The 27600-nt window shown below is 44.5% G+C and overlaps 3 protein-coding genes and 1 long non-coding RNA gene across 25 annotated transcripts in view; 1 reads left to right on the forward strand and 3 right to left on the reverse strand.

Moving 5' to 3' along the window:
• The window catches only part of LRCH3 (leucine rich repeats and calponin homology domain containing 3), a 63643-nt gene extending 57477 nt beyond the window's left edge, over window positions 1–6166 (reverse strand). For all 14 annotated transcript variants that reach the window (XM_032697479.1, XM_032697474.1, XM_032697475.1 and 11 more), the window contains exon 1: window positions 5954–6166. In XM_032697479.1, coding sequence (XP_032553370.1) covers window positions 5954–6164 — 211 coding nt within the window. In that variant the 5' untranslated portion in view covers window positions 6165–6166. The remainder of the gene's footprint in view (window positions 1–5953) is intronic.
• An 858-nt stretch (window positions 6167–7024) lies between these two features.
• FYTTD1 (forty-two-three domain containing 1) lies at window positions 7025–21077 on the reverse strand. The gene is made up of 9 exons (XM_032698413.1): window positions 20928–21077; window positions 17706–17837; window positions 14927–15072; window positions 14054–14166; window positions 13031–13127; window positions 12020–12081; window positions 11094–11168; window positions 10159–10285; window positions 7025–9067 (listed from the first exon to the last, which is right to left on the reverse strand). Exons 1-9 carry the CDS (start codon window positions 21028–21030, stop codon window positions 8972–8974), a joined length of 951 nt encoding a protein of 316 aa, XP_032554304.1. The 5' UTR covers window positions 21031–21077; the 3' UTR covers window positions 7025–8971.
• LOC116791928 lies at window positions 19346–20746 on the reverse strand. Its single transcript, XR_004358904.1, has 3 exons — window positions 20603–20746; window positions 20249–20467; window positions 19346–19411 (listed from the first exon to the last, which is right to left on the reverse strand). It is a non-coding gene; the product is annotated as an uncharacterized LOC116791928 (long non-coding RNA).
• The window catches only part of RUBCN (rubicon autophagy regulator), a 29761-nt gene continuing 23112 nt past the window's right edge, over window positions 20952–27600 (forward strand). For 3 of the 9 annotated variants that reach the window (XM_032698396.1, XM_032698398.1, XM_032698397.1), the window contains exon 1: window positions 20952–21198. In XM_032698396.1, coding sequence (XP_032554287.1) covers window positions 21029–21198 — 170 coding nt within the window. In that variant the 5' untranslated portion in view covers window positions 20952–21028. Of the gene's footprint in view, window positions 21199–24495; window positions 24579–27345; window positions 27462–27600 lie in introns of those variants that run through there. The other 6 variants (XM_032698403.1, XM_032698400.1, XM_032698401.1 and 3 more) reach the window with 4 other exon arrangements.

Raw genomic sequence — 27600 nt, forward strand, 5'->3', positions numbered from 1 at the left:
GTTATCATAGAGAGAAGAACCCTTGAATTGAGTTATAGCTTTTTGGTAGCTATATTTATTTTTAACACATGCTATACAATCTGCAGTGTTTGTTGTAACTAATTCTTTACTGATGGTTCTTCTACTGAATAAACTAATTACATCTACTGCATTCTAAATCTAAACCTAAACCATCGGTTTAAAATTACTTACATAAAATAATGTATTTTGCCAAATGAAAGCATGAGATCCAAATCTGCCAGCAGTAAAGTTTCACTGAATGAAATTCAACTCTGCAAACCCTCTTGTAAAAGAAAAAATTCCTAGGCTCATTGACTCAAAGCCCAGCACGCTGTTTTACAGAAAATAATTAGCAAATGTACAGCAGGTCAGTGGTAAAAGGTTACAAAATAGAGTTAAGGTGTGATTTCACAATGGATGCAAGTCAATCCAGGCTTACACGTCTGCCAAAACAGATCCTCGTTCTCATCACCCATATGGTCCTTCCACCCTTTCCATTTGCTGGCACTCAGGCACACAAGGAAACACAGTGAGCTGTCCAAGGATTTGATCCAAGTAGTTATTGGCTGAGCTTTCAGCCAGATAAGTACCAAACAGCTTGCTGGAAGGCACTGTGATTGCTGGTGTTGACTGTGCAGCAGGAGATGAAGACAGAACTTCCCCTTTTGGCATCAGCATAGAACTTGGATCACATTAGGCCATGCATTTATTACTGACTTCAGGGAGTACTTAACCAATATAAATGCGCTACCTCCAAGCACAGGTAGAGACACAGCAGAACAGGGCTAGAAACACCACGAGAGAAACACAGACATTTCCTTTTTTCCTAAATTCTAATTTGTCTTTCGTGTGACTGCAGGGTTCAATATATTCACCTATCAACCCTTTCCCTCCTTACTTTTTCTGTAGTTAGTTATCTCCCAAAAATATAACTGCAAGTGCGTTTGCAGACAAAACAGTATTAAAAAAATAAATCTGATTATGATGGAGACAGGAAGTGGAAGACTAGGGAAGTAACTGGAAACACCAACACCACTTAGAAGAACTTGTAAAATGTTGATTGTGAGACTTTATTGTTTGCTTTAAAAGATAACAGAGGCATTCTGAATGTCACGTATTGCTTTTATTGCCACAAGGATTAGACTACAACCTCAGATTCTCAGTTGCCATAAAACATTAGGCAAAAAGACTGCCTATGTGCCAAGAAGAGTTAAGCATTGCTGCAAGGCCTCAGGTCTCCATCAAGACCGAACACATCCAACAAAAATGAACCATAAACTACAACAGTCCACTGCTTGTGGCATTTCGAGGGTAACAACAACAACAAAAAAAAAAGGCAAGAGAACTGACCTTAATTTACCAGCTTAGCAAAGCACCACTCTCAGGCAATTCCATTAGTCTAGACTAAGAATTGCCAGTATTTATGCACAGAACACACAAGATCAAGACTTTTCAATAACAGAAACATAACAAGAAGGGAAACAAGAGGGAACAATAATCACATTAAAAAGGGATTGACACAAGTAGGAGCTAAGACCAAAAAATACAACTGAATGGAACAAGCTGGATTACTGTCTAAAGTTTGGGGAAAAGTTGTCATTCTCTCTCCTTCCCACTCTTACAGCTACTAGAACCTCTGGACAGCATATTTGTTTGAGTTTTAGTAAGGGCAGAGACAAGTACACAAACGCCAGTAAAAGACTCTGAACAACCCTAATGACATGTTAGGTTCTCAGTTTTAAAAGTGAAACTTTAGATAACCTAAATACCATCATTGTAAACTCTGCTGACAAATAGCCTGAGACTTGAACACCAATCCCACTTCCTTCCAAGTTATCTTACAGATCGTAATAAAATTACATTCAGGATACAGTAACCTGAAGAGGTTTTTTCCCAAACAATTATTTAATTTTAGTCTGGCTTGGATTCTGCTTTTGTGGCTTTAAGAACAAATGTTGGGAAACAGGGCCACTGCTGTATGAGCCATACTGCAGTTCTAGAGCTGTTTTACATTTCATCAGGCAATATCAGCTGAACTTCTGGCAGGAAAGAAAAATACCAGTGAGACCCTTTACTACAGAACACTCATACAGTCACTGCAGACCTTCTAGATGCATGCTAGCACTTAGCATATAGAAGTTATATTGACACTATGGTCAGATTTTACCATTTCTATGGAGAGCTGTTAAGAACAAAACTACAGAGATACCTTATTGGCAAAGCCATTCAAAAGGCACAGCAGACAGTTTTATTCTTTCTTTTATCACTATTAATATATTCCAGAAACAAGACACGTAATTATCTTACTAGTTCATTTCCATAAAACAGCCTTTTTTTTATTGCATAAACCCACATATTCCCATTTTCTCCTTTAAAAATGTAGACAGTGAGTGGTTTAGGAAATTACAGCTGTCACGGAGGGTTTGAAAAATAACTTTTCTGCTTGATGTATGCTTTAGGCCACTGGGAATGCTGTCAAATAATGACATCACAGTCTACATTAACACTGGCAAAATGCAACCATGCTTCCTTTCATATTTAACTCAGGTGGTTTATAGCCCTTCCTCTTCCTATTCCCTGGCCGAGAACAAGAGTGGAATGAACAAATGGTTTGTAACTCAACCCAGTTAAAATGGGTAGAGATCATGCCTGTTAAATGAAAGAGTGTGAAAGAAAAAGAGAAGCACATCCTCGATTTGATAATGAAGCTTGCTCATTTTTCATCATCAATGAGCTTTGTAAGCCTGAGTCACTTCCTAAAATTCCAATTAATTTGTAAGGGAGGACCACAAAGGGATGAGATACTCTTCCAGTGTCTAAGTTATTAGTTATTACTACACTGCATTTCTTGTACATGAGCCATCCCACACGTACAAGACAATTAGATGGATGACTGCATCACACACTGTAGGGAGTCACCTTCCCACCAATCCATCCCAAAGCTCTCAAGCACAAATCCCACCTTTAATCTGATTTTATACTATGTGATCCTAATTCCTGTCGAAGTACAAAACAACCAGAAACTCACTAATACTTTACTGCCTGCTGAAGTTACCTGTGCAGTTCTGAGAATAACCTTGAGCACTGATCTTGTTTTAAAAAGCCACATGTGGGTCTTCATCTGGAGGGTGGCTGTGCCCAGAGCAGCTGAGGCTCTGATGTGACTAGAGAATCCACTTTCCACTGAAAAGTTTAGTGACCAAGGCAAATGATTAATGAGGAACTTAATTATTCCACCGATGCCTAAAAGAGATACTGTGTTAACTTCAAGAATGAAAGTGCAGCAAACCCGACCTGATTTCACTTTAGGTAGCCTTGCTAAGAGCAGAGAGTTGGACTCAATGATTCTCATAGGCTCCTTCCAACTTACAATATTCTATGATTCTACGATCTGTTTATCAAATGCTTGTCCAAAGTCAAGAAACTTGGCTTTGATGTCTGTTTAGTGAGGGGTTAAGAACGGTACCTAGAAGCTATTACAGCTTGAGCACCAGGATTAGTATTGGTCAAATCTGAACCTTTAAAAGATCCAAAGCAATGTGACCTTCTCATTGATTTAAAATCTGAAAATGCACCTTATGGTTGACATCACCCATTGCCAACCTCAAAATCCACAGAGAGCACCCAACTAAACTCAATCAAGCCTCTAATCTCTTAACACCCTGTTCCTACTGACCCTCGTTAACTGCGGCTTCCAGGCAAGGTCAGTGAATCTGTTAAGGCTCGAGGCTGGTTTTCCGGCAGGATAGTTACATTAATGAGGGATGTGATTCATTCCCACCTCCTAAGCATCGATGTGGTTACAGTGACATGCAATTACTCTTATTACCACAAGAATGGGGATCAGCTGTACCACTGTAACACGACCCACACCAAAGAGGTGCCTATTCAGGCACAGAAGAAGAGGAAGGTTTGCACATCCCTTGTTTCATCTCCAGTTCTGTAGTTTGGGAGTAATTCCAATGATGTTTATGAAACACAGATGTCCCACTTCGTGTTTGTGGCACAGCATGTAGGAAGGCACTTGGGAGTCTACAGTCTGGGGGGTTGTTTAATGTGTTTATTTTAAGTGTTTGTAACACCTAAAACACATATACATTCTATCACACTATTTGTGGCTACTCCCATACATAAGAATTGCAAGTTTCACAAGAAACTGATGTGGGGAAAGAAGTGGATTAAATTTGGAGCTGAGCACTCAACTGAAAACTGGGGGTCAGAAACACTTGCATGGATTTTTTTGCCACTGCTCAGCCTTACTCAAACAAAAAAGTCATAGAGCAGACCACACTAAAAAAAAGGCACAAGATGAAGTTATTCACAGCAGCCTCCAAAACAGAGAATTTAAACAGAATGTGTCGTCCCCCCCACGCTCAATAAGCTTTACTTCTTACAACTTAAGAACAGTTCTAGATTTTTTCTAAGGTTCATTGTGATGATAAATGCACAAAAGTGTATGGCATGCACTGCCACTTATTAGCATTTAATGCTTCTTGAACAATTACAATGCAAATATTCATCACAATACATGGGAACCTCGGTGGAAACAAGAATTCCCACAAATTGTTTAAGAGTACAGTAAATGAATAGTGTTATAAACAAAAAGCCCAAACCCCTCACAAATGTGTGTGCTGCATTTGCTTAGGGATTAGCCACTGCATTTGTACCAAAAAAAAAAATTATACCCCAACATGAAGTCTTTTCTATTTATAGATGTCTTCAGGTCAAGCAAACCACAGTTATCTCCTGGGTTTTCATGGGTGGTTTTTTTTCTTAGTGACAGATTTTTGCATAAATAGGATGTTACAGGACAGAGTAGGAGGTCAGACCATTTTAAAGGAGGCTCCATTTTAAATTACTTGACTGACAGTGTAACCAACACACCAGCAAATATGGTAGCATGAAAAAAAGTGACGTTTGAAGTTTATTTCTAAGCTTTCAAGCTACAACTCAACACAAAACACTAAAATAAATCTAAATGACTGCATCCGAATCAATCAAAGCTACAAACAAACGGCACATTGACAACTTTTAAAACTACTTTTACTTCACTTATAGAACTGGAAAATCAAAATAAACATCAACTAAGTCTGCTCTATATAATGCATTAAGAAAACTGCTACATCCTGCACAAACTCTCATTGTTTCCCAAGTCTCATCTCTCTATTTAATACAGTAACATATAAACACACTCCACAAATGTTTTTGCTTGTGATCAAGGTACTCAGAAGCAAAGTGTATTTTTTTAGTCTACTGTTATGAATATATCTGAGGAGCAGAGGGATAAAAACAGCTCTGTTGGTTACTATACCTTATAAAGTATTCCATATTCCTTAATATCCTTAAATCCATATTATATAGGAGAACGAAAGAAAAGGGATGTGCTTATGTTCACAGTGCCTTTCATATCTTGTTTATGGCTGTCTCAAAATACAATAATAGAAGTATAAGAGCTAACAGAGCTTATAAGAAATTGCTGTCTTTAGCATACACACACCTGACAGTCCTTCTTAGAAAGTTGGTTTCCCCTGTCAGCAGCACAGGATAGATTATGTGTATATACACACACTCACATATAAATACATCAGACTAAGAACAGGGCTGGCTAAAACCACATCAGCGAGCAGCAATACTGAGAAAAACCTCACAAGTCTTTTTAAACAGCCCCCGATAGGGGAAACACTTCAGAGCGGAGATGATAAAGGAAAAAAACCCCAACAAACGGGAGAGATCTCATCAGACGGGCAGAGGAAGGAGAACCCTGCCACAGCTCCTCCATCCTGCCTCAGCCGAGAGGAAGGGCGGAGGAGACGAAACCGGCTTCAAGGAACTAAGAAACAGCAAATCGGTCACCTCAGACTCCCTCCTGCACAGGCAGCCCCCCCAGATCCTGTCCGAGGAGCCCCTGCCCCCGTCCCCCGCCGCCTCGCCCCATTCACGCCCCGTTCCTCACCAGCCTGGGTGGTGTCGCTGAGATCGTGGTTGGCGGCGCTGGCCCGCGGGTAGTCCCGGAGCTTCCTGCCGCTCAAACTGAGGGCTCCGCTGGCCGCCGCTTCTTCTAGGGCTCGGTCCAAGGAGCGGCTCCAGGAGCCGGGGGCCGAGGGCCCGGGCGGAGCGGGACAAGCCGCGGGAATCCCAGCACAGCCGCCCTCCGGCGCCGCCATTTCCCCGCCGCGGCCCGCCCGACGGCGCATGACAGCGCGGGCGGCAGCTGCGCATGCGCGGCCACCGCCCGGTGGGCGCAGGGACCGCGCGGGGCTCCGCGTCAGTATTTAATGATCCCGAAGCGTTCTTTCTTCGGGGCTGCTTTTTCCCCCTCGCCCTGGGGTAATCTGGCGCTCAGCTCCCCTTGACGTGGCTGTACACCTTCTGAAATGGTTAAAAATTCTACTTTACCCGCCGAGGTCACAGGTTGGTTTTTGGGTGAGCATCGATCACCGCTGCTGTGTGTCAGACCCTTTCCGGCAGGAGACCAAGGATCCCAACACAGATCCCAATACAGATCCCAACCAGGCGGGAAAAGTAGCAACCTTATCAAATATGTTTACAGGTAGTATTTTTTCCTCCACCACCAATTTGTAGCAGCATTTCCACTGTTCGTGCCTCCTGCCAGCACGGCACTCCCAGGCACAGCCGCAGTGGCTGCTCGGGATGTTCCTGTAGCACAGGATTTAAATGACACCGACTTCTCGCTTGCAAGACATGTCACAGCAACAACCAGTGCTTGGGCTGACACACCTGGCACTCGAATCACACCAAACCACTACATGAGACATGAAACACGCATTAGTAGCTGATACATTTAAATGCACGTGAGCCTACACGGTGCCACTCCAGGAAGCACTCAGTTGTCACGGTGTTAAGCTGGGCAATGAGTATGAGCCCTCTTTAAATTAAGCTGCTTTTTGCTGTGTTCTTCAGAACATTTAATAAGAATTTCATCAGTAAGAACCCCTTGCACGCTATCAGAAAATTCACATAACGAGAGTATTGCCCAGGTGGTTATAACAGGAACACGACAGTATGAAACCTGTAACCTTTTATTAAAAAAAAAAATAATTAACAGCTTCAGAATAGATCAAATGTAATAACTTCTCCAAAAAATACCAAAAAGTACAGTGTAAAGCATCTTCTCATTAAATACAAACCAGCATTTTTTGATGCATTGCATCAATGTTTTGCATCTATGTTGATGCAAAAGAATTTTTTTGTTGCATCCTGGCACATGGAAAACGTATACACTGGAACAGGATGACTGACAACACTTTATCTACTTAAATTCTAACAGTAGGACAGTTTTTTAAAAAAAAAAATCCTACTAGTAATTAAGAAAGAAATCTTAACACCATTACGTTTAGTTTGCTTCTGCTAAGGTATATTTTTCAACATTAAAAATAAGGGTTTAAGTACTACATAGCATCAGAGTGCACTCTGACTTCAAAACTCCTATACATAAAAAAAAGCCCTTCTGCTGTCAAATGCTCTTCAAGGTTGAAGTTGCCAGTATATGCTAGTTAACTTGGAATTTGAGATAAAAAGGAAACAAACTCTGTCAGAAGTCAAATGTAAATTCTTCAAGAACATGAAAAGGAGTTAAAACCTGCTTCAAACACCATAAACGTTCTGGATGCAGTAGGACAACCACTCCTTTATCTGACTCTACCTAAACCTCATTGCTATAGGTCAGTGCTAGGCTCATCAGTTAAGGAATTCTGAAGAAGTGCCTCTTTTTTAGGAATTATATGAATTCAGACTGAGGAGGCCCTGGTGGTTACTTCCTGCAGATTCTGATGCACAGAGCTAAGCTTAAAGCAAGTGACTACATGCTCCTGCTTAATGCCTTACACACACTGGCAAACCGAGGGCTTTTCATTCAGCAATATTCCCCAATTTCAGCCAATTTCCAGATGTCTGACCACTTTGGATCAGATTCACATCTTACCTCTCTTTGGTATACACAAACAAGTGCCATTAGATTGCTTCCCTCCAGCTATTTCTAAGAGCCAGAAAAAACCCTCTGAGGCAAGGTATGCAGGATGACAATCCTGTGTCTGGGAGGGTAAGGAATTCTACCATACTGCTGACTTCCTTGTTAACTGCTGTATTTATTCCTGTGAAATTATTAAAAAATGTGAAGTTATTGCATTAAGCTTGTGAAAAACCTTTTAAAAAGAAATAGGAAGCTAAAGTTTAAGAAAAAAAGGAGACAGACAAACCCCATTTACAGAGGAAGATGAACTTGAGCTATTCGTAATCTAAATGACTCTCATACTGCCTCTGCAGTACTTCTCCAATACAATATACGATCTGGACCACTTTTAAGGATAAGGGTAGAATAGTCTCCATCCCAGTTTCGTATTTTGGGTCTCAGCTAACAGCTTTATTTGTGAAAATGAGAATGCAAAACATTTAGTTTTCAAGAAAGGAAAAAAATAGAACTTTAAAAGCACAAAGTAGTACAGAACCAATGCTCCCATGAAAAATGCCGCTACATCACTACCAAAGTATCCATGGACTGAGGCTCTGTGCCAAACTGCAGTCCAAGGGAGAGCTCATAGGCAGTCCCTAAAAAACCCTAAAGATGGGGTTTGTAATGAAACACTTTTACACAATCTTATCATCATAACAGAGGGGCCAAAGAACAGATACTGAGCACTCCTAAATGAAAAAAACCCCACAACTTCTAAAATTCTTGTTTGTTTTTCAATTGCGATATGAATCAAAAACCAGTGTTTGTCGTCAGCTGGGCAACAGAATGTTTTCCAACCAGGTGATGGTGCCACTCCCACTTTTTCTCCCTCAGGGCATCATGTCTTTTACCATTCAAAGTAAAAGTAATAAGGAGAGATAGCTCTGCCACCATCTTAGCAAGATGTCTGGAGAATTTCAGTGACGTATGCCGTGTTCTTCTGCCCACTTGTATCTCAGGTTCTCAGGTCGGTGGGATCAGTGCCCAAGTCCATGTGCCAGCTTAGCCCACTGTTACAAAGCGGCTTCCTTTGTTCTGAGACAGCGCAGTTCTCTGCTCCTTCAGGATCCCAAATCGCTCATTCAGCGTCATCCCTGTCTGAAAAATAAAGACATTTAACCAGAAACTTGGAAGATGCTGGGTTATTTTAATCAACGTAATGGAGGCAAGAATACCCTCTTCTTCAACCTGTATCACCACTTGACTCCTTAATTGCCTCACTTGGATTTTTTAAAAAGAAGGTCTGATTTCATCATTCCCTACACTATTTAAAAATCAGATTGGACTACAAGAGCTTGCATTTCTCAGAATTCATCAAGAACACATGGTATGCAATGTCATTACTCAAAGCCTACTAAAAATATGATAGGTTAAGCTGAGGACAGCCAGCCTGAAAAAGGGAACTTTCAACACACATTTCCCCATACAGATTCTCTGCAACTTCAACAAATGTGTCCTTTTCACTGTGTTAATGCAGGCTGCTTTCCAGTTCACCCAGTTGAGGCAGCAGGCTGGAGTCTAATCCAAAAGTTCTATTAATTTTAGAGTACTGTAGTAGACTATTTTTGACATACTTATTCATGGATGGAACAGATCCAGACCAATGCCTTGACTCCATGTAGTTTTCTACAGCTGGCACTAAGGAACTCATTACAAGAACAGCACTTAATTCTGTCACCTGTAAGAATTCCTTCCATGACAGCATGAGGATTCCTGCCCCAAATTGCCTGCCTTCATGAAACTTGGGAAAAACTGCTCATCTTTCAAGCCTTTACGCCATCACATTTGATTTTTTTTTTTTTCCTAGATGCATAGCAGAAGTTGCCTTAAAAATTCAGCTGCCAGGGTTCCATGCAGGTTACACAGGTTTAAGCAGCTCATCCCTGAGTTACACACAGTTGCTGACACGAGCACAGCAGGAACACCAGAAGGCTTTAAGGAATAGTAAACATTTTCAATCCCATTTAAATCAAGTGGGTGTGCAAGACATGAACTAGAAGAACAGGAACAGTGAGTTTAGCTACTTGCTTGAAGTTACATAGCAAGTTAGTGGAAGAACTGGAAGTGGAAACAAATAGTTGTTACTAGTTCCCTCTTTCTGTCACTAGACAGTCAAGGAGGAAGGTGCCTCACTGGCTTTTATCAGTCTTGAAACTACTTCCACGGTTATGGAAAGAAACTGCATTCACCTGTTTTCCAACACTGTTAATATCAAACTGCAATGGAACCCCTTTTGGAATCTTCTTCTCTTCAGATTGGTCCCTCTTCATGAGAAATGGTGGCACAGGAGTACGAGTCAATCGTAATTTCTGGGAACTGTGAAAGAAGAATGTTACAAAGGACATGATGAATATGTGTTTTATGCAATAAAGCCTTGATGCTGACAGAGGTATGAATTTTTCATCAAGCCATTTGATCAGGCTGGCTGAATAGATGGAAGGCACAAATTCAAGAAGGTATAAGTCAGGCAGAACTACTAAAAGGGACCATTTGTTATTGTTATCAGACAGCAAGTATCCCTGCAGGAAGCCATCTTATTTTTTATCTCTCAATTCTACTGACAAACACATAATTTGCAGTTAATTATTTCCATTAAAAAAAATTGGTACAGTCTTCCTTACTGATAAAATGCTACTAATGAAAAAAAGCTACAAGACATTTTTAAAAATACAACACCTATAAACAGCAGTACCATCAACTTCCCAAAGACAAATATAGCAACGCTCTCTCTAAGCATAACTCCAGCAGTATTTTTATGAATCAGGGATGAACTATTACCATCACTCATCAACTAGGTGCTCATTGATTTCCATTCAGACAGAGGAAGAAAACAGCTGCCACACAATCTGATTTGGAAGGGGCAGACAAGATGAAAATCTACCAGCCCAGCACTCTTGCATTCTATACACCACATCAAGCTCCTAACTGGGAGATGATGTGAAATCCAGAGGTGATTTTATTTAAATATAGCTCAGAAACACTCCGAAAGGAGCCAGATTTCAAAGCCTTTACAAGAAGCTGTGACTTTGAGGTCACCTGAAATACCTGCTAGAAACTTGCTAAAGAGCTCAGAGCAGCAATTTCACTACGTTCAGAACATTTCAAAACTTAACTGAAAACTCACATTGGGGTTATGATTGCTCCTGGGTTGTCAATAGACACAGTCAGGATCCCTCCACTTGTGGTAGAAGTTCGCCACCTAGTTTGAAAAAACAGAAATCACTTACAAAAATGTTGCAGAAATTTCAGTCAGAGTATCTTTAAAGGTGTGTCCAAAACACTGGCCAGTATATAACGTACAACCTTTCAGAATGTTGGCCAGTACAAAGACGACAAGCAGTTACAAGACATGTGGCTATTGACTGTTGTAGCTTTTACATCACCTAAACCTATTCAGGTGAGTGCTGGATCACATTCTGTCAAGGTGCACCAGAACTACAACACTGACCCAAGTGTTCACTCTTTTAAAACATTGTTTTTTGCCAAACATGGGGCCAAAATGATCCTCACAGCAAATCCATGAGGTGACAGACTGCAGTCTGTGGCACCTGCTGCTTGCTCAGCCTGTTGTGTTCCCAACAAACACACTGTGAAGCGCCCAGCAGGCACAGAATGATATGGGAAAAATATGTGGGGGGAGAACTGAGTGTCTACCTTGTTATCTGCCTTTTTCATTTCCAAAGTGCTTCATAGGCTTATATGCATATTAAATAAAATGGAAATTACATCAAGAGCTAAGGAGAACACTGACATTAGAATTTTTCCTCCAGTCCATGCAGTATTCATGAGTACTAGAGATTAGTCTGATCCTCTGAAGCCACCACCTTCCCCCTCATTCCTGCAAGCATCTTATGCAAACAAACGCCTCCTGGTTAAATTAGAAGATAATTTAGGAAATAACTGAGAATAGGGGGAGGATCACTGTCACTCTCCTTGATGTGCCTAGAGGGTAAAAAACCACATCGTTCAACTATCATAGCCAGGAAGTCTGAGCTAAAACGAGAATTGCATGAGTAACAAAACCTGAAGTTTTCTAAATTAGATACTTACTGACGAGTTCTCTTTACTGTCTGATTATTGAGATCATCTGTCGACTGCACCTGGGCCTGCACCTGAAAACACACCAATACAGACACCAGACTTGAACACTGTTTCAATTCCTGTCATAGCAGCTGGAAATACAGAAGTTCAAAAATAGAAGTTTAAAGCTGTTTGTACGCTCTGCACAAAGAGGGCTGTACTGTCAGAGGATCTTCAAAGATAACTGTCCTATTTGTAAGACATTGGAAACAAATTACTTTAAGAGTGCAAAATGATTTAAACAAAACCACCAATGACAGTAACTTAACCAATAGACAGGTGGCAACATTCTGGAGGACTATGCCAGCAAACATACACTTTAGTAAGATACACCAAAATGCTACAAGGCCAGCAAGAAAAACCTGTCTAGTTCCTGATCCTGTCTGTAATTTTGCAATCCACGTGTAAGGAAGACAGCAGCTACTTACACTCACACATTGGCACATGTAGAATGAGGGCACAAATGAAAACCAAATCCACCACTTTTCTTTCACAGTACACCCTCTATTCTCTGGATCTTACTCAAAAAAACTGAAATAAATCACTAAGAAACTAAAATAGGAACTTAAATAATAAATAACCCCAGAATAACTAAAACCACAAACTAAATCATAATCAGATTCCAAAAAGTATTTCTGTTCTATTCTTCACCTTAGAGCAACTTCTGAAAGCTGGACAGTGCTTTCTAACATTTAGTTTTAAAAACAAAAAATGAATACCTTGCAATCCCCCTCAAACACTGACAAGTTCCATGCCCCTTGGAATAGCCCACCTACACTGGAATGAGAAGCAAGACTCGATGGATTACAGTAACTGAAGAGGACAAGCACACTTCCCTAGAAGAATCTGTGCCTATCTCCCAGTCCACCTGAAGTTTCTACTCAGATCTGATACTGGAAGTTGATTCCTTAATATCAGTGTTACAGGTTAGCTTAGAACCCGTGGTACAATTTTCTTGTTGCTTTCAGTAATTTTTATTACCTTCAGGCCCCTTCTAAACAGGAAAGTTGCTTGACGAGTGTCTTTCTGCTGATTCAATTTGTTTCCAATTCTGACAAAAGTGGATGGCATGTTATTCCTGTAATATTTATTAAAAAATACAGTTATCAAAGGCTCCACAGATAACCCTTAGAGAGACTACTGTGAAAGTCAAGAAAGTGCCCAAACCAAGGGCATTTGCAGTGCTGCCTCTTTGAGGCTGAACACTTCAGCTGGGATAAGCTCCACATCTACTAGGAACAAAACACGTTACTCCTAAATGGAGAAATCACTGTCTAATGTCACAGGACAGTATGGTCATTAATTTTGCTTTTCGCTTTGCTCACGATCCTCCAGCACTTTAAACATTGCTAATTAGATGGAAAAAGAAAATTGATATGTATAAAGAAAGTTTGTTTACAGTTTCAACAATAGAGTCACACAGTGAAAACTTTCATCCTGGACTTGGGTTACAGTTTATTATAAGAGGTGTTAATTCCAGCACAAATAAAACGTGTAATGGCTTCCATGAAGCTGTAGGTGTCACCAGCTTCCACAAAGGCATTTCGTCTGGGAAGTTCACTAAACAATGGCTGACACTTTAAAGGCATGGAGATTCACACTGGCCATTTCCATACAGAATCATAGAAACAGAGAATGGTTTGGATTGGAAGGGACCTTAAAGATCTCTCAGTTCCAACCTCTCTGACATGGCCAGGGACACCTCCCCCTAGACCAGGATGCTCAAATAAATACAGGCTGCCTATGATCCAACTTAAGGCAGGATACCAGCTGCTCACAAATAGAGGTACTTCCTCAGTGCTCTACCTGGTAGTAAATATCTGGCTCTGTATGGAGACCATGTTTGTCCCACACTTGGCTTCCAGATTTGTAGAATGCCACACACAAGGTAGCCTTGACCATATTGCCACTGCCAGCACCTACTGTCTTGGATTGGTCCTGTCAAACAAGACTCCCTATGGAAAGTTGCCAAGGAGAGTTCAGAAATCAGGCTTGGTATTTTACCTCCTATTCAGTGGGGCAGTCCTCCTGAGGGCAGGAGCTTGTTTTCTCTGCATTTCAGATTGTCTCTGCAGGTTTGTTTTCCTTTTCAAAACTGGGTAATTCCTCTGTGCATTCTTAAAAAACAATAAATATATACACCATAATGTATACTGTACACACCCAAACATTTTTCTTTCAATTTCCATTTGCAAACTGCATACAGAACACCTTTAGCTTTGCCTACCTTTCACAGTTTAATGTCATTTGAAAATACCTTCTACACTTTCATGAATTCTCTATTTTCCACATTATCAGGAGAGGAAAAAAAAAAAAGCAGCAGAACTTAGGAGTTACTTTTTCATTACTCCATCTCCCTAAACTGACAAAATCCATGCTCCACATGTCGTTAAAATTAGTGTTCTTCACAAATCCAAAAGCAATCCCCATTCTCTAATACTGAATGAAACAGGCACCAACGCACTGGAGGAGTGCAGAATAGGGAGCCTACTGATGAAGTTTAGTATTCTACAAAAACTTCCATTTTTGTAATGGTAAGCACATGCTTAACACCTGCAGGTTGACTGAATCATTGGTTTGTAACAAAACCAGTTTTTCTTGTAAAAATACAGTAACTTCCTCCATACTTGCAGAGAATGTACTTCTGTACTTCAATTTTCATGACTTGCAACCCAATTAGGTGTTAAAAACTACTTTCACACCTAGTCATTATCCAGCCCCCTCAAAACAAACAAGAACTCAGCTAACACATCCCCAATTTAATAAAAGCTTGTACCATATGTCTCCATTTTATTTTTCAGTAGCACTGTTCTGATGCACTTGTGTTTTATTTTTTTAACCTGTTCTGACATGAGTCACTAGGATTGCATTACCTACCTTCTCACTCAGTGGTTGTCTGTGCAGAGGACTGACTTCTTTGTATGAACCCAGTGCTTTCTTGGCTGCCAGGCCTGTTATAACTCCATAAGAACGCTTCTTCCCTGCTATCTTCTTTCTGCGCCCCAAACGATTCTTACCATAAGCTGCAACAAGCACAAAAAGTTCAAAAATTCTTAGAATACTGTGAAATGGAACTTCATCAAGTACTGAATAATATAAAACCAAACCAAACCAAAAAAACCCTCAGCTCCCTCCTTTAACTTTAAGTTACCAGTTTAATTTAAAGGAAAAAAAAACAGCCTCAAAGATTATTTATTTCAATCAGAGGTTCCCAAGACGTGGTTTACACAGAAAGAACATAGCAATTGGCCCACAGAATCAGATTAAACAGTGCATGAATTACATCACATTTAAAGTGTTTTCAATTAGAACTCTGCATGGCAGTCTGGACAAACTTAGGATTGAAAGCAGCCTTTGAATATAAAAGGCTTGTAAGTCTGAGGTCTGTAGTATCTCCAGTTACAAGGGCTGGATTAGCCCTGTATGGAACCATTTATCTTCGTGCTATGAATACAGACCATGCTTCAGTTTTGTCCCAAAGCATCACCCCCTCTAGAATCTCAGACTGCAAAATACATTTAGACTACGGAGTCAGCTCTCCAGCAACAGACACATCTAGTTTTAACATATCTCACTTAACAGCATTCATAATAAATCTGTGCTTCCTCATGAGACATGAGGCAAATCACAGATCAGCACCCAGTTTAGATCAATCTGCCATGGAGACCTGATGTGTACCCACATTTTGTGGCTGGTTAGCAAACGCTCTCCTTTTCTAAGAGAAAAGCTGAGAAGCAGGGTTGCTTAGGCTGAAAGAGACCTCACAAGGTTTCTGGACCAACCTCTGAACCAGAATAAATGACAACCTCCAAGTTAGCTCAGGCTGCACAGGGCTTTGTGCAGCTGCATTCTGTCTATCACCAAGGACAACTTTTATTTAAATGAACAATGTTCCTCTCTCTGAAATAAAAAGCTGAAAAGAGTCCTCGCTCAAGGTCCTCATTTCTTTCCAGAGACTTTGGCAAGGAATGAAATGCTATTGATCATCTGTGGTTTCTGTAGCTGTCCACAAACAGAAGATGTGCTATTTATCAGAGTAACTCCAATAGCACCAGAACAGCAATAAATCTACTGGTTATTAGCTACTAATAACTAGAATGCCCAGAAGAACTATTTAATGACATCTTCTGCTTAAAAACAATGTAAGACATGTTTGTTTTCAGTGGGAAAAAAATGCGTGGAACTTTAGAGGAGGGAGCAGTTAACGCTATTCACAATGTTTCAATATGTCATGAATCTGGCAACTCTGCAAAAAAAAAACTCTCCTACAACACGGGCAGGGAAGGTTCCAACAGAGAAAAGTAACTGCCAAGGCAGCTGTATTTAGCTTCAGCTTGAGTTTCTCCTGAAATTCTAAATTCTAATACTTATTTCTTTTGTGCCCTTTAGATGATAAACAATTACACTTGACAACTGCAGTCATTAAAAGAGCCTACCTGTTTTGATAATCTACAGCTTAAAATCGCTTACTCTTCACCCACACAAATATTCTCACACTTGGGCTGAGAGATGTGAAATTTTTTCCTGCACTGTCATCAATTTATTAGAGGTGCACCAGTAACACAACCTGAGCCCTGAACAACATGACAGTCCACTGATGCCCAAAGACATTTGTGTCTAAGACATTAACGACAAGCTGCTGCTACAACAAACACTAAGCAAGGCAAAGAAAAAATGGGGATCTTTGCACATACACCAGACAGAAGGGTCTTTGCTTTAAATGAATGCTACTAAACAAGAAATTGCATGTCTTAATCTAAGCACCTAACTAGCTTGTACTGAGGTGATAAGCTTCCTGATTAGCCAATATTTTTCCATAGTTTGATCATCCAGTGCTAAAAACATACTTCTCAAAATTAATTGTAAGCAAAACCAGACTATACTTCAAGCAGGTGCTGGACATGTACTTGACTAAAGCCTGAGAACATTTTAAAATATATCTCTTGTCTATCAAAAAACACCTGACAGTTACTCAGGGGAACTGACAGCAAAGCTGTTACTGTGTACTTTTTCTCTCTTCACTCCCTGCCTATATGATTTTTTTCCCCCTTTTCGTATTCCATTGTAAAAACACTGGCTTAAGAAGGCTGACACAGTACTTTCTTTGCATCCCAAGCTCATACCAAGAAAAGCCAATTCAGACTCTGCACTATTCATTTATATATTCCAGAGCCAGCATTGCAGGCTGCAGTAACAGATATTTTGGGGAGGCCTACAAAGAGAATTCTAGTCAGCAAATATAAATATGCTGTCTTTTTTTAACAAAGCTCTGAGTTCTGGCAAGGCCTCCACGTTTCCTACTACACAGGCTTTGGCATAAGCACTCATTCTGTCCATCTCTGAGAAGGGACAAAGGATCAACACAATTTCCAAAATTAAAATAAATCTAAAGAATCAGAAAGAAAGCCAATCCCTCCTTGAGTCAGACAGTCCCTCAAGCTCCCTGATGGCCAAACATGTCCAACACTTTCTCACACTGAACCAGAAACAAAATCAAATATAAACAGATTAGGAAAAAACTGAAACATAATCAAAAGTGTATATGACACTATTTGAAAGACACCTGAATCGACCATGTAAACCCATGCATTTCATTAGGTTACATTTCAGCTCAAAAGAGACACTGTGCAATCCACATTATGTTTGGCATACACACCCTTCTGCTGTCGGATTCCCCACTTGGAGCCTGGAGGACTGAACTGTCGAGTTTGATTCTGCTGAAGCCCTCTTTTTATTTTGGGAAAATATTGCTTTCTCTCTTCTTTCTTGTTCAACTTAATGATATCATCTGCAAGAAGAAAGAAAAAAAATAAAAATTTGACACACTGCATAAAATTTGACGTACTGAATAAAACCCCCTGAGCAGCCTGGAGTCATGGAAAACAGACCAGTCAATCTTGCAAAGGCAGCACATACAAGTTAAGGTTCTAGAAACATTATTGCAATAAACTTCCAGTCCCTGTTAGTCTTACAATACTTACTTTATAACACTTTAGAAAAAGGGAAGGAGTTGCATACACCCAGAAAATTCAAGAGGCTTGTAAGATTACCACATTCAGCCCAGCACTAAACTGTAAACTGAATGACTCCATTAGTTTTTGTATACTGTTAAAAAAAAAAAAAAAGCAATCCCATCTCACTCCCAGACTTTGCAGATTCCAGATAAAATGTCAATTCCAGCCTTAGTTCTTTGATTTTAAAAGTTACCTAAGAAAGATCACATAGAGAGAACTTGGGCCACCACTTAATCTCAGATGTTCACAGAAACTGAAATGATGAGAAAAAACCAACACTTCTCTCCCCAGGTACCTGCAATCCAAAGCAATCATCTTATCTGTTGTCCAGGGAAACAATGTTGGACAAATTATTAATCGGTTCTAGAATAGGTGTAAGGAATAAGTTGATGAAAAGTGAACAGCAGGTCTATCAAGTACAAATCATGCCACACCAGTCTGATTTCCTTCACTGACCTGGTAGCCAGCTCAAAAGAGAAGAGTAAAGCAACTGTGTGTGGCAGCTTTTATCTGACTGTGATCTTGTTCACAAAAATACCATAAAGGAAATTGTCAAACTGTGTTTGCTGCATCTCAATCCTGAGAGCACAACTGATAAAAACTTCACATTTCAAGAGGGAGCCTCCACAAACATGTGGACAACCTTTTCTGAGTCAAGGAGAGATGGGAATGGGGTTACTCTGTTTTTAAGAGTAACCCCATAACATTTGAGTTCAAATGGACTCAGAAGGGGTAGAACAGAGAAAACAGCGTAAAAAACATAACTACAAAAATCAGTTTACTTTGCTGCAAATGTGATTGAATATTCAGGTAAATCTATCAGGACAATGAATATTGATACAGGTCACCCAGTGTCAGATACCTATAGAATCTTCTTTACCAAAGGGGTTATCCCTAGAGCAAGGATTAGTACTCAGCCAGGAGCGTTATTTGAACGTAGCACCACAAATAAAGTGATGTTCAACAAAAACTAAAACTTCCAAAGCTGTTAGAGCAGAACACGTAATTCCACACAACGGCTGCTTCCACTCCTATGGACCTGTGACACAAACCACCATGTTCAGAGAACATAGGCTCTTGCTTCACAGTTTATGTGCTTCATCTTAAATCCCATTTTTGCAAGTCAGATATTGCTGCACACAGGGTTACAAGTTTTTAACAAAAGGACTTAAGTTTCAGTTACTCTCTTATTTGTGGAAATGAAGGACATTTGGGACTCTGTGCATTTGTTAGTGGAGACACACTGAAGCACTCTCCTATCTTGCCTGAGATCAGAGATCACACCTACAGCTGGAACAGCAGAATCATCTGGGAACAGTATCAAACTGGAAGCTCAGCTTCAGATGAGCTGCACATAACACAACAAAAATACAATTAATCTTTATTACATGAGAATTTAGTCAACTTCGAGATCTCAATCTTGAGATTTCCTCGATTAAGGCCGTGTCAGTTCCTTTGCTATCCGGACAGATGTGGGACTGCATCTGCTCTTTGTTCATACCAGACCAAGGAGCTTCGACTTGAGGACAGTAGCCACGGATGACACTGTTTACACCCGCTCACGCCACCACCTTAAGCAAACATCCTCATGGCACTACAACAGTCCTCTGCAATCTGCTATTAGTCAGTGGCCAGGAATGTAGCAGTGACTTGGCTAGGTTAGCATTAGAAAGTATGAAAATACAACAAGCCACTCAGAATCAATAACTATTTACCTCAGTAACCCTGCAAACAAAGACTGTGTGCTATAAATAAACACAGGTATATAGTTTTCTACGAATGCTCTAAAGCTACTCCACATTCAGACAAACTCTAAATGTCATTTCACAAGTTATCTTCATTGCCAAAGCAAAGAATTCCACTGGATTATTTACAGAAGGAAAAACCATAAAATTCTCTTATTTTATGGTGGTACACAAAGGCCAAGTCTGCCATTAATAATTCCAGTTCACATTGTGATTCTTCTTTTTGAAGAACATCTCCTGATAGCACCAACCTATCACACTCTGGTAGCATCACAGAGCAGTCTTGGGAGTGTACAAACCAAATTTTTTAGGTTTTTTTTTTTTAATAAAACTAAACTGGAAAATGCACTCCAGAAATGAACCAGATTGTCCCCGACTGTTAAGGGAACTCAGTACAAAGCAGCAGAACAGAACTACTCTGAGATACCTCACTGAAATACCTATAGTGTGGATGACAGTTTCTCATTCGTGCCGGAGACACAGCCCTGCAGGTCTGTAATGAGCCTGTGCACCTTCCTAACACACCCCCCCCCTCCTGCCATGGGAGGGCAGGGGAGAACGGGGCAGACTGTCACAGGAAATTACACGGTAGAGGCGACGTCACGCTGGATGATGATACTATACTGCAATGGGAGACTTGCAATTGCCGACTTACAAACCTCAGAAGAATAAAAGGGCAAGGCCAGCTGAGAGACAACCAAACCTCACCCGTCTACAGCTACGAGCGCCAGGCGAGGCCCTGGGACGCTCCCCGAGGGCCACCCAGCCAAGGGGCCGGGGACTGAGGGCCTCACCAGGCCAAAAGCCCGCAAAGTCCTGGTCTGCAGCCTGCTCGGACGCTCAGGCGGCACAAAGGGGTCCCGGCTCTTCCCCATCCAGGGACCGCGATCCCCGGGTCAGGGAGCAGCGCTGCTCCCGGAGACACAGACGGGTCTCGCCCCCCGCCGCTCCCGCTGTGGAAGGGTCCTGTCCCCCCCGCCCGCCCCCGTTGGTTCCTCCCGCGCCGGTGCCCGGCACAGCCCGATGGTTCATTCCGCCCCCCCCGCGGCCCCGGCGCTTGGTTCAGCCCGAGCCCCCCGCCCCGTCCCCCGCAGCGCCGGGCCCAGCCCCGCTCCTCACCCAACGACATGTCGATCTTCTCCAGGCCGTCGCCGCCGCCGTGGCGGGCCCCCGCCGCGGCCGAGGAGCCCGGGAGCGGTGCCGCAGCCCCGAACACGCTCATGGCCGCCCTTAAGTCTCGCCGCCACCACCTCCCTAAGGCCTGGACCGCCCCCCCGCCACCCCCGCGCATGCTCAACAGCTCCGCCCAGCCCAGGCCACAGACTCCCGGACCGGGGAGCGTCGCGGCCGCCCCTCTGCCACGGCGCCCCCTGGCTGCTGGGAGGAGCAGGTACGGCGGGCGGGGGGCGATGCCGGGAGGCGGGTACTGCTGGGGGTGGAGGCCGCTCCCAGGAGGGGCTTCTCTAGGGACAGCCGTGTCCTTGGGAAGGGGCAGTGCTTCCCTGCCACATCGGCGTGGGGCGCTGGGAGGCAGGGCTCTTGGCAGGGTGCGCTGTGCTGGGGGCTTGGAGAGCAGGGCATGAAATCATGGGTTGGCTGGAGGTCCGATGGAGTGCCGAGATGATTGGAAGGATGGAGCACCTCTCCTATGAGGAAGGGCTGGCAGAGCTGGGGTTGTTCAACCTGGAGAAAAGAAGGCTCCAGGGAGACCACATCGCAGCCTTTCAGTACTTGAAATGGGCCTATAAGATGGGACAAGCTTTTTAGCAGGGCCTGTGGCAATAGGGAAGGGATAATGGCTTTAAACTGGAAGAGGGTGGAATCTAAGGAAGAATATATATATAAGGATATAAGGAAGAATATATATATAAGGATATAAGGAAGAATATTTTTACATATGAGGAAGAATTTTTTTACAGTGAGGATGGTAGAACACTGTCACAGGTTGCCCAGGTTGCCCAGAGAGCTGGTGGATTCCCCATCCCTGGAAACAGTCAAGATATGGTTGGATGGGGCTCTGAGCAACCTGATCTGGTTGAAGGTATCCCTGCTTGTGGCAGTGGGGTTGGACCTGATGACCTCTAAAGGTCCCCTCCAACCCAAACCACTCCATGTTGCAGGAAAGGGTGTTCAGCTGGGAAGCTGAACGTAAGATGCCTTTGCCTGCAACCCCAGTGCAATTAAAACAAATAACCTGTACTGTGAACAGCAAAACAGGGTGGTTTTGAGCAGAAATATGTTTCCAAATGTCAAATGGCAGAGTTCAAACCAGGTTCCTATTTAAAAATATCATGGAAGGCTTAAAATTAGTACTTAAACCTGGAACAGTGTGTCCATGGACATTTTGTTCTCTTTGGTCTCTTTTCAGAGCTGTTATCTTATCCAGCCTTTGGTTAGAATCACATGATGGAGAAATTCAGAAGGGAAATCAACAACTTTGTTTTTTGAACAAGGAATCTAGTGAAGCCTTTCCTTCCTCCCTGAATATTTGTATTCTTTGGAGCTGTTGGTATTGTTGAGGGGTCAGCAGTGCACACATCCCTAGTGGAGAACTGGCTGCTGCTAAGTAAGTTATGTGTAACAGAGCTGGGATTCTACCTATATTTTATAGAGCGGCACTTCCTTCCTTTGACACTCTATTTAATTTAAGGGATAGTCGTTATCTCTGAAATCTCTATGTCTTACTCATGCTTGGTTGAAATTGGTCAGTGAGTTCCAGAGGCACTAAAGGAAGGATCAGATGGGCAGACAAGGTGATTGCAGAGGACAGACCTCCTTCAGAAGCCAGGCAGTAAATGCTGAAAGGAAAACCCACATCCATTTTCCCCTCTCACAATGGTCACTTGGCGTTACTGTCCACATCTCCTCCAGTTTTCCCTGGGAGCTGTGCTGCGGCTGCCGTTCTACAGGTGTCTGTCTTCCCTCGCCCTGGGCCTTCAGCAGGCTCTGCACCAAGGATAGCTTGTTTTACAGTCTGCCCACCAGCCTCCGGAGGGGGAGCTCCATACTGAGACTCCAGGGACTGCATTGCAAATGCCCTTGGGCAGGAATAAATATTTCCATACCCGACCTTGCACACGCCTCCTGGCAGCAGAAACACTCCCACATTTCTTTAACTGCCCACGTCCGCCACATGCGCATTTGCTAAAATAAACACTCTGTGACAAGTGTAATATCCTGAATTCCTGACACACAATGAGCTCCCGTGTGTGTAATCCCTGTCACAGCTCTGTCCTGTGCTGGGAGGCACCTGCACTGAAACACTGTGCAGGCCTTTAGAATGGGAGATCTTTCTAGGAGTGTTATCATGAAAGGCAAGAATGAGTCAGTAGAGGCTTTCTGGCCTCTGCTGTGTCCTGCACTACAGACTGTTGACAAGGCCTTGTTGTCTCCTGGTACACTCTAGGCATCTCTTCCCATTAAAATAAGGCCAATAACATGCTTCTGGGTGTTCCTCTTGCTGCTTCCTACTGTCTAGAAGAGAATGGCTCAGTTACTGTCACAGGACACCTTTGGCTAGTGAGAGATTTTCCCTTCAGGCAGGAGAAGCTCGTGACCACAGTGCTGGAGGCTGACAGTTCCATCCCGTTTCATTCTGTGTGTTCTCCATGTGCAGCATGTCAGATGGACTGATGGATTTGATAACTTACACATTTTCCCCCAGGTGACAAGTGGGATTGGATGACAAGTGATTGATGACAAGTAGGACTTGAGGTTCTTATAATCAGGCTGCATTTCTAAAGCAAAGATGCTATTGCCAGATTACCAACAACTACTAATAATAGAGGTGCCAAAAGATGTATTTTTTAAAAAGCGTTAAACCAAATTCCTGTGATGCTGTAGGGTGCAGCTCCATCTGGGAACTGCGTCACACCAATAAACAAATGCTCTGTTTACCCCAAACAAACATGGGAACTTCAAAGGTGGCAGTTGCTGCCTGCCCTCGTGACAAGTGGAGGTGGTGGAGTCACCGTCGGTGGAGGTGTTTAAGGAAAGACTGGACATGGCACTTAGTGCCATGGTCTAGTTGACAAGGTGATGTTAGGTCTTAGGCCGGACTCGATGATATCAAAGGTCTTTTTTAGCCTAGTTGATTCTGTTGTTCTGTAAAATACGTAGCTTTGGTTTCTGAGGCATCAGACAACTCCAGACATATTTGGGTTTCATCTCCTATTTGTCATTGACTGTTCTCAGTCTGAAGGCAGCAGCATCACTTTTTCCTTTTTCAGGTTTCGTTTCACTGCATTTCAGTGGAAGGCGCACCGAACTCTGCTGTATTTCCCACACCCTCCTTGCAGCGGACGCGAGAACCCTCTTTCCAGTTTCTCTGTCCCTGCAGGTGTGACCAGAGCATGAGCTGCCCCTCAGGGACACGTTGTTTTTTTGGTTGCTTTTTTGTTTTTTGTTTTTTTTTTTTCCCTGCCATCACACTTTTCTCATCACGTGCTACGCAGGGTTTGGTGAAAGTTATCTCAGCAGTTACTGTGTTTTTAACCCGCTCTCTGAAGGCACCGGCGAGGAACGCCAAGCGCTGCGGGGCTGGGGCGGCTGAGGCGAAACCGCCGTGCACGCCGGGAGTTGTAGTGCGCCGCGACGCTGGAGCGCCGGGCGGCCGCTGGGCACGCCGGGAATTGTAGTCCGAGGGCGCGGCGGGGCGGGGCAGACTCTCCTCCCCCACCGCCCCCACGTGACGGTGTCGCGGCTGCGGCGGGGTCGCGCGCGCGCGCCCGCGATGGAGATCGGGCCCCACGCGGGGCGCGCGGAGAGCAGGTGGGGCCGCGGCGGCGCGCGCGGGGGCGGGACGCGCGCGGGGGGCGCGAGTGCCCCCGGGACACGGCCCCGCGTTGGGCGCCCGCGGGAGGCGGGACACGGGCGTGGGGGTGCGGGCGTCCTGGCGGCGCGGCCCGCGTCGGTGCCCGTGGGGAGCGCGTGGCACGGGGTGCGGGTGTGAGTGTCCCGCGTGGGAACCCGCGGGAGGCGTGACACGGGGTGCGGGTGTGGTGGGCGGTGTCAGTGCGCGTGTGCGCTGGCACCGGGGGCGTGGGTCCTGTGTGTGCACGCGTGGGTCAATAACGAGTTATGTAGGACGCGGCAGGGAGCGCGGGATGTGCGTGCGGGAACACGGGTGGCTGCAGTGCCGGCGCGCGCGTGGTGCCTGGGAAGCACCGGGGATGCGCTGGGGGTACCCCGGGGGAGCTCCCGTCCTGCGTGGGTGTGTGGGAGTGTGTGTGCACAGCCAGCGCCAGCGCACGGGTGCGGAGGTACCTGGGAGCGATCTGGGAAGGAACAGACCCCTTGGGATGGGTGGGATTGGTGCTTGCAGCGTCCCCGGTGGGAGGAAGCACACGGTGAATGGGCTGTCAGAGCAGAGTGTGGCTGCCATCACCCACGCGGGGCCAGGGTATGTTTGCCACTGGAGGATAGTGATGGCCACAGACGTGTGCCCTCGGTACCTGATGCTCTGCACTGTGGTCCCCATCAGTCCCGGCCAGGACAGTAGCTGCCGGGCCTCTCCTTTGGATGCCTTGAGCTTAAGGGCGAAACCAGCCCACCCTCACACTGCACTGCCGCTGCTCTGGTGGCTCTGCAGCTCGCTGGTCTGGGATCCTGTCTCCTCCTGGCAGTCAGCTGCACCACCTCTTCCAGGTGCTGAACAGAAGTCTCCGAAGGTGAGGTCCTTGTGCCTGCACCACCCCTGTGGCTGGGAGTGAGCATGGCCACAGTGACCTCACCTGCCTGCATGGTCCTCATTTGTGCTTCAGGCCTGGTTCTCCTTGTTAGCATTTGTAAGAGCAGCAGAGGTTGTTTCCTGGAGGTGTTTTGATGACAAGTCCTATTTACTTCAGGTTTTTGCATGTACTTTGGTTTTGCTCCTGTGCTCACAAGCACAGGGTGAGTGTTGGACGGACATTGGGAGTGTTGCCTGGGGAAGAAGGAGCAGCTGCAACTTGATATAGGAGAGAAGCATTCCTTATCTGAGGGGCTCAGCTATTCCTGCTTGCCATATCAGCTGGGGAAATGCTACCGGTGCCTTTAAAGCTATAGCACAGGTTTGGGGTGCCTTTGGATTTGCACAGTTGGAGCTGTTCTCAGTCTTCACTAATGCTTCAGACCCAGCAGGCTCTGAAAGGCGAAAGGAATTGACTGCATTCACTGCTTTGTCTTTCCAGACTTATCTTTGTGCATTTTCATGCCTTTGCAAGCACAAGGCCTGCACCACCAGACTCTACCATGTCATGACTAATAGGGTTGAGGTGTTACCACCCCCAGCACCCCCTCCAGGGACAAGGAGGGTATCAACTCCATGGTGCTGGCACATATGGGGGCCTGCTTGTTCTGGATGGCACTGATGCCCTGGGGAGGATCCCACGTTGGCCTTGCACTGCCTTGTCCTTTGTGCAGTGGGTGTAGCGTTTTTGTTCCCGGTGAGGTGTCATTTCACGCTGGATTGTGGCTGTGACTGCTAGCAATAGAATAGAGGTCACTGGATCCATCTTCCCATGGATCACAGGAAACGCAGAAGCAAAAGTTATTCCACTGAAGTCCATCCTCCTGCCAGCATGGGAGAGGAAAATGAGGATCTCGTGCTGGGTTTTTCCTCCTAAGCAGCGGGTCTGAACTGCGTCAGGGAGCAGGGGCTGTAACACCCGTGTCCATGGGGGCACTGCAGGAAGGTTAGTGCTGTCCTACCAGGCACACAGCAGGGCTCTCAGGGCGGTGGGCAGGTGGTGCAGAGGATACAGCAGTCCCAGGGAGAGCAGGGATGGTCAGCTGGGCAGTTTGGCAGAGAGCTGCTGCCTTCAGCTCTGGCACCAGCAAGGCCCCCAGGGACAGCAGGGCCAGAGGAGAGGGTCCCTAAAGGGAACTTGTGCTGGATGAGCAGCTGGTCCCAGGGAGGTGGCTGCCATGGGGATCTACTCTGCCTGTCTCTGCCTCTGGCTGCCTGTGTGCTTGTCACAGATGGGTCCTGTGCAGATCAAAGCCTGATGGACAGTGTCCTGGGTCTACAGGTTGTGGTCATCTGCTTGTGAGAGGCTTAACCAGGATGAGCAGGTAAAGTTACCTGCCTTGAAAAGGTTAAAAAACACCTTTAATTCCTCTTTTCTTCCCTCATCCTTTGCCAGTGCAGAGCAAGAGTGCATCAGCATGGCCTGTGTTTGCTAGGGGACCTATCTTGGTTGTGCCCCCCATTCTGTATCCATGCAAGCTTTTAGTACAGGGCAAGCCACCCTGCGTGCCCCTTTTCCAGCCAGCCTGCTTGGCTGTCCCTGCCTGGCACTGTGGGGCTGACCTGCTGGGCTGGCAGAGCTCATCTGGCTTCCCCTGCCTCGTCAGCCACTCCCTGTGACTGCAGATGAATTGCATGAAGCCTGGCTTTCTTTTAATCCCTTTTCCCAGCAGTGCTGAGCCTGCTGGAGGAGCAGGCGGGGGAGCCCAGGGAAGGGGCTGCTGGTTGTCGGGGAGATCCGGGGACGACGAGGCGGGAGCAGACTCTGCGCAGCGGCGGGTTAGGTGGAGTCTTGGGTTTCTGCAGGAGGAACTGACAGCCAGCACAGGAATGTCCTTGGAGATTTGTCAGAAGTCCCTCCATGACCTTGCCATCCTCAGCTCGACCTCTTCAGTATGCTAAGAAGGATCGAGGGAGTCCTCCAGGTAGAGGTCAGGATTCAAGCAGCCATTGCTTGGTGCCTCCTGCAGAGCACAGGAAACACACAGCAGATGTTGTTTGCAAGAAGGATGAGCTTCATTTCAATTTTCTATTTTTGAATGCTACCTGTGTGATTCTGTTTTG

The sequence above is a fragment of the Chiroxiphia lanceolata genome, chromosome 10 (assembly GCF_009829145.1).
Source record: "Chiroxiphia lanceolata isolate bChiLan1 chromosome 10, bChiLan1.pri, whole genome shotgun sequence".
Classification (NCBI taxonomy): Eukaryota; Metazoa; Chordata; class Aves; order Passeriformes; family Pipridae; genus Chiroxiphia; species Chiroxiphia lanceolata.